The following is a 16,899-nucleotide window of genomic DNA, read 5'->3' on the forward strand; positions in this document are numbered from 1 at the left end:
AAAGACAAGAAGGGAAAAGTGGGATTAGCATCAGCCAGGGCACCCTGTAAGAACTGAATCATGTCAAATAAAGCAAAGCTGCGTGCTGGGGTCTCAAGGCACCAAGTAGTCTCCCTGCTGCTCCCAGAGGCACCAACCCCAGCACCAGCAGAGCCCCGTTGGCTCCGCTTAGCACTTCAAAGATTGCTGCAGACAGCAGGCTCCTTGCAAGGCAGGACAGAGACCAGGGTACAAAACATCGCTGCAATTTAGAAAATGCTTGGAAATAACAGCTCGGTCACTCAGGAGCCTGCATCTGGATCAGGAATTAGAGGAAGAATCCCCAGGAAAGAACCAAGGGGTCTTGGGGCCATGGCACTCCTTTGCAAGATGACAGCAGCTAAAGTGCCCAGGGGAAGTTAAGTGGAAATAACTGCACCTACCGTGGTATTGGGCTTGTGTGGTCAAGCTGCCATGACTCCTTAGCTCTGCTAACAAGCACGGGGAGCAATGTTCCCATCCCAATGGTCACAGGCACCTCCACCTTGAGTGGAGGCACGGAGATCAGCAGCATGTTACACCAAATGGCTGCACGTGTACTGTCAGAAGCCCCCCTTGTTCATCAGAAGTTCCCCAGGGCTGGGATAGCAGGCTCAGCCAGGCAGACAGGGTTCCCCACAGTGCTCAGCACCGCCTTCTTCCCTGCAACTGGGTCCCAGGAAGATGCTTGCTCAGCTGTAAGGGCAGACACGGAGCCAGCCCGTGAAGCAATGGTCCCTACGGCACGCCTGACGGAGCCGGCTGCTTTCCTCTGCTTGCACGACACGGGGACTGGAGCACGGAGAAGGGAACACAGCATTCCCAAGGACAGCAGGCTGCACAGACAGGTTGTAGCACAACCAGCCTGGCCCATGTTAGTCTTCAGAAATAAAAGAAGCAGCAGAGAAGGGCTACAGCAGTCATGCTCAGCATTATCATCCACAAAGTCAGGGTTAGAGGAAGGTGACCATGCCTTTCTCCTCCCCGACACCGTTCACTCCCTCAAACAACTAGAAACCTCATGGTATGCAGGGAAACCCCTTCTGAATGAAAACCCCAGGAAACTGATTCAGGGGGTGTAGGTTCTGAGTTACGAAATTCAGCCTCTAGTAAAAATAAGATCTAATAAAAGCAGTTTTGGGAGGACCAATTTCAAAATGCTGCTTTGTTCCTGCTGAAATGCCTGTCCTGCAGTACGGAGTGTGTAAACCGTTTAAAAGGAAGCAAAGAGGTACCTTTTTTAATGACCACATTGAAGGAGAGGGAAAAATAAAACGTTTAGAAGATATTCATCCCTTTCATCTTCTAGCCTCTAAGAATGTCACTTTGCCTAAACATTGTTGGTTCTGTTAAGACAAAAAAATATATATATATATTTGTCCAAAAGACAGTTTCACTCCAAATGCTGAAAAACAGGGAACAGGTCAAACTTTCTCACCCCCCTGCTCTGTGTATAAATGGCAAGGAATGCAGCAGGAAGCTCACCTGGGAGGGTTGAGATGCCAAGTTAGCCGTGGTTGAGGTCTACTTGGCCTCAACAGCCCTGAGCCTGGAGCAGTGGCAGATTGCACTGGCACCAGTTTGCTACCAGGACCTGCATACACCTCCAAAAGCTAAAGGGTTGTGTCCAATGTCCCCTGGTGGCTCCCAGCCTGCACACAGCACCCACAGTTAGGTCGTTTATTGGGTGTTGTGTTTGGAAACATGGTTTGTTCTCTTTAGATGTATGCTCAGGTGTCAGGGACACACTGGACCAGCTATGACCACTGTGACCTACCCAGGTGCTCAGAGACAACCCAAGCCCACTTCTGCCACTCAAGACCCTGCTTGAACAGAGAAACTGGATTTGGAGGAGCTCACCAGTCCTTGTCCCTGCTGCAGGGAGGAGAAGCTGAAGGCAACGTGCCCAGCTCACACTGTACCACAATGACAAAAGTGAGCATCTCTATACGTGGGGTAAGAAAGAAGATGAGAGGAGTGTGTTAGAGCCCAAGAGCCATCTACATGGAATTCAGGCAGAGCATTCCCAAATACTCAGGTAGCACTGGCCAAAGTAATTCTGGCTGCAGCTTTTAGTTACAAAGGACATAGTGTGAGTGTATTTGCTCCAGGGGTAAAACAGAGAGATTTCCTACTCCTGTGAAGCATAAAGGATACACAGGGAGTCTATGGACTGCACGTGGAGCAAGGAGAACAACCTCCTCTAAAATGGGTGTATGCTCTTCAGCATGAAGGCCATAAATAGCTGACATGTTGGCGTAAGAAGTACTAAAAAAGGAAAAAACAAACAAAAAAAATAGTAACCCAAACTGAGCCCAGCCATGTAGTGCATGTTATGGCTTCAAGAGAGATGTTGTGACACAGGGCATAGGGTCCAAGGAAAACAAAACGTCCCAGATTAATCTCCACACAAGGCCCAAAAATAAAGTAGACAGGATTAGTTCATCTGTTTTCCAGGACTTTCGGGAAATCAATGAACGTGGATCAGTTTTTCAATCAGCACCTTGTGTGTGCTGATCTGGTGTCAGATCAGCTGGCACTGTCACACATTTCAGATGGCCACTGATCTCTGCATGCCAGCTTCAAAGAAGGGGCAATTTTGCAACTTTGCTTTTGTAATGTGGTGTAAGGCTCCTCTACCAACACAGGCCATAACGCACTGAGCAGTCAGAGCACTACACTTGAAACTTCAGCCTCACATCTGCTGCGCAGAGTGCAAGGGCGAAAGACATCTAGAAGACACAGAGGCATAGTCAGAGGCAGGAAAACACCCCTCTGCTCCAGGACATATGGCCAGGTGAACATGTCTGGATACACGAGGAGCTGGGGAAAGCTCTGCGCATGGTCTCACAGGAGATGAAACACAATTGCCCCCCCCAAAGGATCTTTTCTATTTCTTTCTGCCGCTACTGAATTCCATCGAGATGTGGTGTGTGTTTGTTAAAGAAGTGAAGAGGGGAGCATGCAGCAAGCTTCAGGGGGCAGCAATGCAGAGAGAAAAATAAAATGTTTTAACACATGAGTATGTCCCACCTTCCCAGTCTCTGCTGGGCATGGACTGCATTGCTGGAATGACATCTCCAAAATCATAATCTACAAAAACGAGGGATAAAACTCAGGATTAGAAATACAAGTAGTAGGGAGGGAGGGGAACAGAGGAGAGTGTAAAAGGGATTTGGGGAGGGAGATGGGAAGGGAGAGAAACAAAATAATCTTCCACTGGTATCTGAAACGCATGAGAACATAGTAGGGGAACACAAATGCAAATGGAAACCAGCTGCACTAGCAGTTGTTACTGCTGGATGCATTGCAGGAGCTAGGATGTGACCAGCAAAGGATGAAGGCCCCAGCAGGAGAGCTGCTGGAAAGCTAAAACAAAGAAATGGTGGGTGTCACAGGGCTTGTGTTCTTAGCCAGGGATCCCCTTCAGGAAGCAATTTCAGTGCTCTGTGCCTCAGTTTCCCCACTTCACACTTACCTCCCACAGATACCGTGTCGTTTGACTCATTAATGTTTGCAATGCCAGGGGTCTGATTAAAGGGCAAAGCTTGTCCTCTGATCCTAAATTCCCCAACTCCACCTACATTCCCAGGGAAGTGAGATGCTCCTGTTGAAACGACGAGCAGTGAAATGGTTAATGAAGTTAAATGGGATCAGAACACCACAGAGATGAAAGGGGCTGCTCAAACAGAGACAGACACTGGACCCCCAACCCGCTCCCTACTGGAGGACCAGCAGCACTGCCTTCTCCCTGGGGTTCTCACACATCCACCTCCTTGGTCTCACAATAAGGAACTGCATTTCTACACCAGCACCAAACCCCTCTCCTCATGGGGAAACTGAGGCACAGATCACAACTACTGCCTGGACACACAGAATGGCTTGTGGTGAGGCCAAAGCCAAAACCTAGCTCCAAGATCTCCTGGACCTCCACTCCAAACCCCACCTGAGCACCAAGCTTCCATTCACCAAGTGGGTTGGTGAATGTAGCCAAATCTTTTGACACCCCTTGCCCAATCAGTTAGGAGGTGCATTGGCACCAAGACATGTTCTGCCAAGGGAGGAACAGGAGTACAAGACAAGGGGTGCAGTACGCAGTGAAACATGAATGCTGCTTTTTCCCAGCCTCTGGGGACAGAGGAGCTTCTTCCCATGACTTTTACTGCTAGGTTTCTTCTACTGTCTCCAACTTACCTGGGGTGCTACCAACGGGCTGGTCATGTGTGGCAGGGGATTTGAGGGTTGTTTGGGAAGGACAACTACACAGGACTTTGATACAAAAGTGCTATGCGATGCTTCAAGGAAGGGTGCTGGCTTGTGCACCCTGGCAAGCCAAGAGGCCTCGCTGCCTTCCCTTTGAAAGCAAACCCTTTCACACATGTAGCACATGTGCAGACACCACAGAAAAGCCCAAAGCAGTGCCATACTTCAAAGTCCTTTGCTAAAATGATGCTAACACCCATCCCGGCATCTTGCTTCCTGGGCTGTTCCTCCTCTGGACTGCAGTCCTTGCACATAAAAGGCAGCTGGCAGACCCTTGTCTCAGAGGGAACCTGACTGTAGGTGGATACAGTCCTGAATTCACTGCACCCCATCTATTCCAGAATCTCCTGATCCTGCTTTCCTCAGACTGGCATCAAAAAGGGAACCAGGTCAATGTATTCCGGATTAGGAACAACAGTAGCCGAAATGTTCCTTTGTGAACATGTTTCATGTAGCATAAGAGCTGCCTGTTCCAGCCTGAAGTGGGCTGAGGAGGTAGGCACAAGGCACATTTTCTCACTTCATCAGGAACAACACCCAACACGGCCGAGCCCTCTGTGATACACATAAGGGTGCGAACATCATAACTCATCAGCCTGCTCAAGGTAAGATACCTAAAGAGAAAAAAACAGCATCTCTGAGACCACTGGCTGCTTTTCCTTCAGACACGGAGAGAAGACTTTGGAAACTACTCTCTATATCCTCCAAATTATTTGTGTCTCTCAACTGCAAAACAAGCAGTTAGAAAAGGTCCTCTGCAGCCGTGCATACTGAACTGTTAATGTTCAGAAATGGGCAGAGTTTTCACCCCATGGGGAGATATCACCAGTTCTTACAAAAACACACCCTTGTATGGAACTGCAGCCTCAGGTAACTAGCATAGGAAGTTTGCCCCTCCCAACTGCAGGCAATGTGTCTGTCTGCAGCTTACATCCCCCTCATTTCCTCTGGCTGTACCTCCTAATGCAAGGTGGGGGAGGCTCACAGCCTGACTTCTGGGGTTCTTTGGTCTCTTCCAGCCCATCATTTGCTACATCATTTGGTAGCTCGTCTGGTCCAGCAGCTCAGCTGATGGCAGTGTGGGAACACACAGCCCTGACAAAAACAGGAGGCCAGTGCCTCGCCTCTGCTCTCTCAGACCACTTACCTTCACTGGAGGGAGCGATGGCGCTGTCGTCCCATTCCAGGTTGGTGGAGGTGACAGAGTTGAAGGAGTTGAGAGACAGGCTGTCCGAGCCGTGCACGGAGCTGGGCAGGCGGTCCTCGAAGTCTAAAAGGTACTGAGGCTTGTAGTAATCTGGCATGTACGGGGCCAGATCCAGGTAAGGAGCGTCCTGCAGAGGAGAGTGTGGAGTGAGTCAGGGTCTGAGTCACCGCACACAGCTAACTGCACAGACGAAATGATGGCACTGCCTTGAATGGCCTCTGACTGTCCGTTTCTGCCTCTTTCACAGGAAACCTGACAGTTCCCTCCTCTGTCACTGCGACACCGAGGGTCAGCCAGTAGCCTTGTGTGCACCTCTATTTACCTGGAGGGATGCCAGCACTTCGTACTAAACTTGCAAATGTGACTCCCCTATACCCCTGTCAATCTGGGAACATCACATTTTCAACAAGAGGACTGCCAGCGAAAAAGTGCCTTGGACCAGGCAGTGGGATGTGTGACAGCCAGGACCCCTCACCCCACTCAACACACCCGCTGCCCCAGAGGCACAGCAGGCAGACAGGTAACACGCTGCCCCTCACCAGATCCAAGTCAAAGCGGATGAACTCCAGCCCAGACACCAGCGTTAAGAACAAGGTCAAGTGATCGTGACTGCAAACCAGCGCATTCCTGCAACATGGATAAAACAGAAGAGCTTTAGAGCTGTGGAAGAGAGAAAAAACTTCTGTTTTCTTAATTTTGGTGACATGTCCCTGAGCTACACTGTAAACAGCCCCAGAGCTGTAGGCCGTCTGCTTGCCACCTTTCTAAGAGCAATGGCCAAGCTTAAGGCTCTGAGAGCACACAAGCATTTACTACACACTGTCCCCAAGTCACTCTAGAGCCAGATTTTCAGGTGTCTACTAGAGCTGGGTCGAGAGCTTCTTGGAAGGCATGGAAGAGTATAAAGAATATGCCTGGGATTGGGAATAAAAGCAGTAAATATAAGAGAGCCTGGAAGCATCTCTTCCAGGACAGTGCCTCCACATCAGAGACCCTTGCATTAAGCACACAACATCTCTGCAAATGATCAGACCCTGACCAACTTTTCGCTCCCACACTGGCATTTCTTGCTTCTGACAAGGAGGGATGCCAACAAGAGCCCCAAAAAAGAATGAGCAAGCATACTCACTTGACGTAGTATTTATGCAGCAGGCTTAGGTTCTCCTGGAACAGCCTCAAATAACTCTCCAATGAGTTTTCGTTGAGGGCTAGGTACAGCCACGCCCGGCCTGTAAACAAAGCGGAAGAAGGATTTAACTGCAGGGAAGTGCCTGAGAAGCAAAGCAAGCCTGGAAATAATCACAGATCTGTTAAAACACATGAGATTGTTCATTCACATTCATATCATTTGAGGGGAGCAACTGGCTGTTGGGAAAATCTGTGGGAAGAATGCCAGAGGGAGATGAATGGACAGATTCATGACTTGCAGTAGAAAGAAGAATAAGAGTGTGCATGGCAGCCAGTAGAGAAGAGGACACAACTACACCCCTATAGCGTGATGGGGCCCTGCTGGCAGTTCCAGCAGGATTGCCAGCCAGGAGAGACGGAGGGAGAATCGCTCTGAATCATCACAGGTGCAATTTGAGGTATTACATAAAGGCTGGTGCAGAGAGGTGATGGCGGAGTCTGTGCTCAGCTCTGCTCTCACCGGTACAGGACGTGGGAGATGAAGGGTGTTGGGAGAATCAGGCAGAGAGGAGGTCTCTGGGCACCGACCGTCCTGTGGCCTTGATGGTCCCAAACATCTGCTACAGAGATCTTGCAGCAAGGGAGAAGCAGCATCAGGCAAACGACAGCTAGAGTGAGACATTCTGGGGCAAGAGAGGTGATGTCTCCTATCTGCCATAAACCCTTCTTGAGAGCACAGCGCAGCAGTTGCTTTGGATTCGTGGCAGCAGAAGCAGTCTGACCTAGAGACAATGCTGCGATATTTCTAGAGCCATAATGCAGGACAACAGCATTCCCACCTTCTGGGCCTGAGCAAGGTGAGCTGAACTCAGCCCTAAGCTGCCTGCTAGCCCCCTGGTCCCCAGCCCTTAAGCATGAGCCACTACAACCTTCCCAGGCTGCCTGCTGGATGTTCCCAGGCTGAAGTTTGCCCTCAGAGGCAGGGCAGTGTCTGCAAACACTCACTGCGTCCCAGGTTGGTGGCCACGTGTTGAAGCACTTCTATCTGTTTGATGGCTTCACGGCGGGTGAAGTGCACGACCAGCACCCAGTAGCCTGAGGAAAGATCTTGCAGTCTGGAAGAAGAGAAGGGCCCAGAAAAGGTTAAGTGAGGGCTTTCTTACCCCCATCCCATTTGCTGCCCAGATAGTTTCCCCATGCTGAGACGAGCCCCTGCAACATGCTACGTGCATGTCCACAAGCAAAGCAGAGTGAAAAGCATCTAAGCACATGCAGGAAACCCAGAGGCAGGCTCAACACTTACCCATAGAGCAGAGCATGGTCCAGATGTTCACAGAGCCGCTGCAGGACCTTGTCATGGTTTCTGATGGCTGGCGTCTCATCTTCACAGGCAGCAAAGTAGCTCTGCAGCTGCAAAGAAGAGAGACAATGGATGAAACACCCCAACAGAGGAGACAGTTGGATATGCTGACACTCACAGGTAGCATTGCTGACACTCACATACAGCATTAATATTTTTTTTCCCCCTCTCTTAGCTTGCAGTAACCTTGATGCAGGTTACTTACAGGGTGCAGCAGTTGGTTTTAAGAGAACTGTATGGCAGTAAATTATATAGAGAATTTAACTCACGGAGATCCATGCACAATTCAGGGACATGTCAGCAGCACAGCCACACAAACACTATCCCCGTTTGCTGAGCTGGCAGGCTGGGCTGCACAGCCTCCTCCTTCACAGCTAACGCTACAGCAATGCAGCCATTGCCAAGAGGTTCAGAACAGAAATCAGTCAGGGCTCTGGGCTTTGCTCCTGACTCTGCCACAAGTCCCCTCCTAGGTCTCAGGGTCCTGCCATGGGAAACCCTGGGCTAGGAGAAACCTTGCTTCCAGGTGCAAAAGTTGATCTGAGTCCAGCAGAAGGAGGGGAGGACAGGTTGCTGCTGTCACATCACCCATGGGCAGTTCTTACCAAATAAAGTCTGCTTTGTTCTTCCCAGATAATCACAATGGACCTAAGCGATCCAGCAGCGAGTCTGCAATCAGCAGGACAAAGCTGGCAAGAAGTAACACCGCACCTGCCTGTTTCACCCACTGCTGCACACGTGCTGTGTGCCATATCTGGGTGACACCCCGTGCAATTCCAGCATCCCGGGAAGAGACCAAGGTTTTCTTGTCACAGACGGCTTCAGTAACCGCTGAGATGCTGGGGATCGATGCCAGGCAGCCAAGAGCTGCCCCGGTCCTCCCAGAGTGTCAGGGGCAGGCTGCAAGGGACTGCCTGGCTGCCAGGGACACGGAGGGAGCAGAGGCACAGCCTGCTTAGGCAGTGCGGATGAAGACAAAGGGACAAAGGCAGCCCGATTCACCCCGATCCCTAGTGGCATCACCACTAGGCACGACATCATCTGGTTGCTGCTTTCTCAAAAATCTGGGTGGCTCGACTCATCTCCAGTTAACCCATCCACAGCTGCAAGGGGCTGGCAAAGCCAGCTCTGAGGTCCGTGCTGGCCATGCACTCCGCTGACAACAGTCCCAGAGGGTTGATGAGGCAAAAACTACTTTTTTGTTTTTGCAAAATCAGCCACTAGAAATCCCCTTACACACATATTTCTTCCCAGCCTTCTCCTGCCCCTAGAGCTTAGAGATGTATTTAGGTCCCCGTCTCAGACACGCCTGGCATTCAGGCAGAGAACGAAGGAGTTACTCACCCAGGACGAAGCCTCAGCTGCATAGGCCACGTTTATTTGCTCTGGTTGGCAATGGTTCAGCTGAGCCATGACAACTCATCACCTACACATACCTTATTTTGGCACCTGATACCTCTTTGCCAGGCCTCACCAGTTACATGTTAGATTCAAATAAATAAAAATATGCACAGAAGAACATGTTTAGAGGTGTCCTTTCCAAGTCATGGGTTTCTATCAAGAAAACCGCGCTGCTCCAACAAGCTGGAAACTTCCTTGTTTTTGTAACACCTGCATCATCTGCTTCCCAGCACGGTTCTCTGGCTTCTTGCAGCCAAGGGGTTTTGATGAGGACTCCAGCACAACACCCATGTGCTCACAATTTTCTCCAGAAATACACAGGACAGAGCCTTCCTACCCTGATCTGAACAGAAGACAGTTTGTGCCTCATCTGTGAGAGTGCATGAAGCAGCGACCGTGACCACATCAACCACTGCTCGGTAGTGATTCAGCCCATCTGCAGCTCCCACATCACCAAAGTGAGCCCTGTTCTGCCAGTTACCAGCAACCCTTTAGTACTCCAGCAAGAGCAGGTGAGATACTGCAGGCTCCATATAGAGACAAAAACAAAGTTTATGTTCTATAAAACTGGATGGTGTTGTGCTTGTCAAGTCTGACTTGTCCCCAGAAACCAGAAACTGGTTTATCCTCCTGAATTACTGCTACAGCCAGAGCAGCTCTTTCAGAAAATCATCCAGTCCTGATGTGAAATTTACCAAGGGGCTAGCGAAAACCCTCACAGCACCTGGGGAACTGTTCCAACAGCACTGCTAAAAATATGAATATATCAGGCTGGGAGCTGGGCGAAGCTAAAAGATCTTTAATCTCTGTGGAGGAAGGCAGCTCTTAGGTAAGATGGGAGAGCCAGGCGTGTTCCTGCACGGAGCTGGTCCCAGCCCTGACGTGGGAAAGAACTGCTGAGCTGGAAGAATCACAGCCAGATTCCCTCATCCGATCACACAGCACAATTCATCTGTCCCAGTCCCACCAAGAAGATAAATGCCCTGGGGAACACAAAGCACGATAATGGTTTGCATGCGGAGCCACCCGTAGGTGCACAGACTTTCACTACACCCAGGCGAGAGCCAATGCATTCTAGCTCAGCAGCTCTTCAGCTCTTCCACATTTTAGAGGAAGAAGCTGTCTCAGAAGATTTACAGTATTAGTAGGCAGCCCAGGTCCAAGCAAGGAGGAGAATGCCCTGAAATCCCACTATTTGAGAACTATTTCAGGAGCTATCTGCAATCAGCAGTTTTAAGCACATTCCTTCCCACAGCAAGGACACTTGAGGAGGAAACAAAATGTAAATTTAGAGCCATATCCCCCAGGCGATGGGTAAATGGAGCCATGAGGGATCACAAAGGCTTTCACACATAAGCCTCTGTTTGATTTGGGGGCACAGGATCCTCCTCCAGCCCCCTGGAGTCAGGGATGTGGCTTTTCTACACTATTTGGAAAGAAATACCAAATAGAAATCCCTTCTTTCATCCCCAGGTTCGTTCTGCCATACATACTATCAACACAGAGTGCTCACACACTGCATGTTCTCCAAGAGCTGCCTGGAATGGAGAGTCACTAAAATATCCCTTTTTGGGGAAACAGAGGCAGGAAGGAAAGCCCCTGCCTTGTGGGATGTGAGCCAGGAACTGAAGGCAGAAAATCCTGGCTTGTCCCAGCCACGCTGTTGCCTATGCAGAGGGCTAGGGTACCCTCTGCTGCGGGTCCTCCTGCTGCACTGCGGCCGCAACGTCTGTTTGGGGTTTTTCTGCAGGCTCTGTGCTCACTTGAGGAAATGCAGCTGTGGGGGACAGCTAGGGGAAAAAGAATTAAAATAAAAGCAGGCCTTACATTAGCTTACCACATCAGTGGGGAAAAACAAGGCGCCACTCAGGCAGGCGCTGTGCACACTGCTCGGGGAGGTCATCGCAGAGGGAACTCTGAGCTCTGCCACCAGCTGGATGAACTCCCCTTTACAGAGAGATTCCGTGCAGAGAAAGAGATGAGCGAAGAAGCACTTCCTCTTTTTCTTTCCTTCCTTCCCCAAAATAGCCTAGATCTTTGTTACAGTCCTTCCCACAGCCAGTTCATGGTTTCCAGCTCTCCAGCTCCTACATGGACTGACCAGCTCCCATCAGCAGCAGAGGTTCAGCACACGTCCCCTTGCAAACTGCTGCCAAACCCAGGGGATTGTCCCATCTCTGCATCTCCGAGTGGTGAGAAGCAGCTGGGTATTTCTGGAAAAATTGTTTTCCATTTCTTAAAAAAGCTGAATCTTCCCCCAAGAAAGGACGTAAGTTTTTAAGGGATGATTCCACGTTATATTAAGACTTGGTGCTACCTTTAGCCTCCCTCCTGCCCCAGGAGTCAACGCCGCTGGCAGCACTGTTGCAACAACGCTGGTCTTGCTTCATGTAGGTTAGGGAACAGGAGAACTCTGCATGGCTTTTTTTGGGGAAGTCAGAGGCCAAGCACCAACCTGCAGCGCACCCACTGCCGACTTTTGCTCATTGCAATGTCCAGAGCAAACCCACCCCAAGCAGCCCCTGTCCAGTCCGTGCCATGTCAGGAGGCAGAAGACGAGCTCGTGTGACTGCCTGGTGCACCATCACGGGGCCACGGGGTGCTGTGAGCAGGAAGCAGGCACGTGGTGGCTCCTCCCGGGGCGATTTGAGTGCTCTGAGTCACGGCCGTGTCTGAGCTGCTGCTTGTGCCAGTGCAGGGAAGCGCACCGAGGGGTTGCTCCTGCACAGAGCTCTGCCACCGCATTCTCCAGGCAGCATGGCATCAAGGGATAGGGACATTTCTACTGTGCCCCATGAAGAAAACAGGGCCAATGGCTTGTAGCCCCAAGCAAAGGACACGCACAGGCTGCTGGAGCACAATGAGCCCCAGAAAGAGATCAGCAGGAGGGAAAAAAACACACAGACTGCAGCGCAGCTGGTTTGCCCTGCTCCAAGCCCTGCCTGCTCCTTGTAGCATGGGTCTTCTCACCTCCTGATCCTCATATCTTCGCCCCTCATCCTCATCCCTGCGCGTTTAGCTCTTCGCTTGGGCACATCCCCAGCCTGCCTCCCGGCCACACGATGTGCCCAGGCGGCCTTAACTGCACAGCCGGGGAGCTGGGTTTTGCACAGGGTGCCCAGAGAGAGCGCTGAGTCCCCACTGAGCTCCCACGGAGGCAACAAGACGGAGCAAGCCCTGGGATCTCCGGGGTGGAGCCAGCCCTGTGGCGAGGGTGGCGAAAGGCTGCGACTTGCAGGAGCTGATCGGGAGGCGTCTTCTATTTGGAAAGACACACACAGAGGAAAGGTACGACGAAATAGCGAATGAACTACAAAGCAAACTGAAGAGAAGCAGCAAAATAGCTATTTCGTATGTTTGCTCACTAGTTGAGTCTTGACGCAGCATCCCTGTCATGCCAGGCCCTGAAGACACCGCATTTCAGAGTGGTGACAGCAGTTTGTGTCACCTGGGCCATTTTATAGCTGGCTCCAGATGCAGAAGGCAGGGGAGGGCCAGGCTTCCCGCAGAGAAGCACCAGCCAGTCCTTCCATGGGAAGATGCGCTGTGTGTCCACTGCCAGCACTCGTTTCCGAGCTGAGGAGCAAAATCTGGTTGCATCATTTCCCAGAGCACCTGGCCTGCCCCAAATCCAGCTAACCTGAGATCTGCACAAATTCAGACCACAAACATTTTGGGGCAGAGGTGCAGGCCACGGACACGTTCTCCACCCCCCCTAGGATGGACATTCCCATAACCTGACACCAATTGTGCAGCACAGGGAGGGGTGCTGGGACACTGCCCTGAAAAAATGGCAGAGGCACGAATATTGCAGGGGGCTGGAAAGTACCAGCAGGGTGTGAGGGGCACAGCACGCTGTTGTTAACACTTAACCTGTGACCCTGCAGGTTTTCTAAAATGCAGATACATGTGGGGATGCCCTGAGAGATGGTCTGTTTAAACCTACTTCCCTACCAAACGAAAAATAAAGCTTTGCACCGTCACAGCAAGCAGTTCTGCTCCAACACAAACAGCCTGCATTGAAAAATGCCACGCTAGGAACTTGCCTGCTTGCTAGAGCTGGACAGCACAGCGTGCTTGGAGCTGTACGCGATACGTAATGCGCCTCCCTACCTCTGAGTTACCATGCATTTATCTGCTGTGTTTACTTCTCCCCTGCAAATTGCCATAAAACACAAACAAACAATTTGAAACCAAGCTCTCCCTAATCACTGCGTGGTGGATGGACCTGTTCGGGAAGTGGTGATCAAACTCCAGCTCTTCACATGTGAAGCATCCACAAAGCAGCTCCCTGACATACCTGGGCAGTGAGAAGGGCTGGAGCCAGGAGCACCAGGAAGGAGACAAGCAGTAAGGTTAAAAAGAATTTACCAAGCACAACGCTCCTGCAGAGCATTCATCTTGGGGGGTTCTGGTGAGAAGCTTTTCCCCTCGGCCCCTCTGCACCCAAAACCAGGTGGGTGCCACGATGAATGGCCGAAGCCTCAGGCTGAGGACTCATGCAGCACACGGTGCCCTGCAAACGCCTTGACTCTCAGCCTGGGGCTATTTATAGACATTCCTGCAGCCAAAATAAGTGCTGTCGGCATCCAGAAGGCATCCCTGCGATCCACCAAGAGTGTCTGTCAGCTTGAGACCACTCCGCAGCCCATCGCGTCCGCTGGTGTTGCAACAGCGTGGAGCAAAACCTGCTGCTGCAAACCGGTTACCGAAGCTCCTCCTGAGCCCAAGTACTCAAGGCTGGCAAGATAAACACACTCGAGAAGAAGGCAGAGCAGAAGGGTGTTTGTCCAAAGGGAAAGGAAAGCTTATTGGAGTGGAGGGGGATAAAGGAAGAGCTCCTGCTGCACCTCATCCCATTGAGGAGAGGGTGGATTTAATTGCTGTTTATTAATCAAGAGTTGATTGTAAATGGCATGTTTTTTGTAGTAATATGCCACACCCCACGCTGGCACACACAAGAAAGGATGTTCCTCGCAGGATTTTATAGCCTACTAACTGCATCAGCTCTCAAGGCCCATTTGCAGTGTTCTCATAGCGCAAGGAGAGATGCCAAAAACCCCACTGGTCAGGTCCTCCCCTCTCCATCCCTGCTTTGCACTGGTTACCCCAGCAAAAGAAGGGATCTTCAGTGTTTGTCAGGCTGAGGAATAGTTCTGATGTGTTGGTAGCTGTTTGACAGACAATGTTCTTAAAGATGCCGTCACCTCCTGGAATACTACAGGAAGACACTGGAGAAGGAAACACCCAGGTCCTTTGTGAGTCCTGACAAGGGCTTGCTTCTTGATGCAGGGCCACGGAACCATCCAGGTAATGCACTCAACCCCGAGGTCCACGTGGAAGGAGACCCACAGCACCCCAAAAAATGTATCAGCACTGCCCCTTGAGCCAAGTTTCCAGGAATGGCTGCGAGAACAATGCCCACTCACGCCTCGCAGCCTCCATGTTATGCTGAGGCCACAAAATTGCTCTGGCGTTTGATTATCCTCCTCTTGAGAATGTCATCAGCAAGATCGAAGGAGTCTTCCTTGAGTCCTCGTTTCCTGGGATTTCTGGCATTTAGATCAAAACGTCCTTACCTCCTGTGTCTGCAGGTAACCCCCTGCAGGGACCAGCACCACTCTCCTGAATAAACTGAGTGAGCCACGCAGGAGCCCGTTCTCCAAATCGAATCGTTCTCGTGGTGGTGCATTGAAACCTCTCCAGCACTCCCACGACCTGACTGAAATCCAGTCTCCGGACCCGCCTGCACTATTCACGGCTGGCCACAGTCCAGCCAAGTCTTTACCTCCCCTCCTCACATCTGGCTTGCAGACACTTCACTAGCAGCTTTCCAGCACCAAGCTCGTTTCCCTTGTTCTGCTTGGCATTTCCCTGGCAAGACAAACACTGAAGAAGAAAAGCAAACCGACCCACTGGGCAACCCCTTGTATTCCTCCAGCTCAGCTCCTACCGCAACCCCTGCACTCGCTGTATGGGAAAGGCGAGGGATGCTTCCAAGCCCCACTTTCCCAGCCACAGCACAAGGACTGGCAAAGGGTTTTCCCCATTTGCAAGGAAGCAAAACAAAAGGAACACCACAAAGCAGCAAGCAGGCAGCCAAAACATAACAGAGATTGCTGCAGCCTTCTTTCTGCCTCCATTCCTGTCCTCTTGCTGCCTTCCTGAACGTCTGGAAAGAGCTCCTCCGATCTATCAAGGAGGTGGCTTTCTTTGCAGGCAGTGTTTTGGAGATGCAAACCCTCCGCAAGGCTCCGAACCTCCCCAAGCCTGCTCCCAGCACCTGCCCTTCCACCGCACTGCTCAGCTGGCTGGGAGCTGGGGCACGTTACTGGGCAGCACAGACCTAAACAGCAAGGGCAAAACCCCGTGGTTTCCCGTGAATGCAGCCTAAACGCTGCCTAAAAACGTGATTAAAAACTTCTGATCAAGGAGACAGCTCTGGGTCTTGGCGTGATGTCTGCGGCTTCACCCACAGTAGTTCACCCTCAAGAAACAAACCCGGAGCTCCAGCCCCAAAGGAAGAGGCATCAGCAAGGGACAGGACAGACACTGAAGATGGATAAACAAAGACAGGCACAATCAGCTCTCTCATGCCTGCTCAGGAGAGTACAGACATACATGGCAAATGGTAAAGGGGAGGCCAAACTCCTCTGCAACCTCCATACCACCTATAGAAGTGGGCTGAATTTCAAGGCAGGGATGTTGGTCTGCTGTTCCCTTTACCAATCAAGAAAGAAATCTGTACAACACAACTTAGAGCACAGAAACTTCAGCTCTGGCAGGATGTCCTGGGGGCTGCACACGTGACCTGACTCAACATTTCTTACAGACAGCTTCCAGACCAGCACTGGCCTCAGAGCTCAGCTTCCCACCCTGCACTCAGCACCCCCTGCCTGGGTGCTGGCACTTTCCTGACGAAGCACATGGGACGATGCACATGCATCAGCACCTTGAGGCACCGTCAGCGTTGCTGGAGCAGCCATAAGAGAAAGCATGCTCGTGATGTGCAGAGACAGAAGCCTGAAAGAGGCAAAGCTGAAACCCACAGGAAGGATGCTTCATGTCTAGAAATATGGAGCTTTGCGGCATTTGTCCAGCTGAGTGCAACCCAGTAAGACTGTCACCTCCTGCGACACGTACACTTGGCAGCTCCCACACCCCAAAGGCTTTTTCCAGGGCTTTCCTTTGTTTGAGGTTCATTCTTTCTGCAGTGGTGAGCAGGGAATGGGCGCAGAGCTGGCTAGCAAGGCTGGAGGGAAGCTACCTGCCAGCGGTGCTTTTTGTCAGACGTGGCCAGCAGAGCCCTTGGGACTGCACACAGCTGCCGAGGAACAGGATCCCTGTGTTAGCTGAAGGCAGATGGAAAGGTCACATGCTCAGCACAACAGAAAACAGATTTCACAGGAAGGAAAAACAAGTCCAGTTGGTAAACACACTAAAACAAGTGAGCACAGGGGGTTTGTGCCCTGTAACGCTGCTGCTCTCCCAGATAGCTGCTGCTTACTCACACTCCAGGCAT

The 16,899-nt window shown here is 51.2% G+C and overlaps 1 protein-coding gene across 3 annotated transcripts in view; it reads right to left on the minus strand.

Annotated features, from left to right (window-relative positions):
- Positions 1-16,899, minus strand: part of PLEKHM2 (pleckstrin homology and RUN domain containing M2) — a 29,929-nt gene that overhangs the window by 7,911 nt on the left and 5,119 nt on the right. Inside the window, exons 2-8 of one of the 3 annotated variants that reach the window (XM_082777080.1) lie at positions 7,920-8,026; positions 7,622-7,731; positions 6,618-6,717; positions 6,028-6,115; positions 5,429-5,615; positions 3,497-3,625; positions 3,052-3,111 (exon numbers count right to left, since the gene is read on the minus strand). In XM_082777080.1, the coding sequence (XP_082633206.1) occupies positions 3,052-3,111; positions 3,497-3,625; positions 5,429-5,615; positions 6,028-6,115; positions 6,618-6,717; positions 7,622-7,731; positions 7,920-8,026 (781 nt within the window). The remainder of the gene's footprint in view (positions 1-3,051; positions 3,112-3,496; positions 3,626-5,428; positions 5,616-6,027; positions 6,116-6,617; positions 6,718-7,621; positions 7,732-7,919; positions 8,027-16,899) is intronic. The other 2 variants (XM_082777081.1, XM_082777082.1) reach the window with 2 other exon arrangements.

This window comes from Aythya marila, assembly GCF_965140915.1.
Source record: "Aythya marila genome assembly, chromosome: 21".
Classification (NCBI taxonomy): Eukaryota; Metazoa; Chordata; class Aves; order Anseriformes; family Anatidae; genus Aythya; species Aythya marila.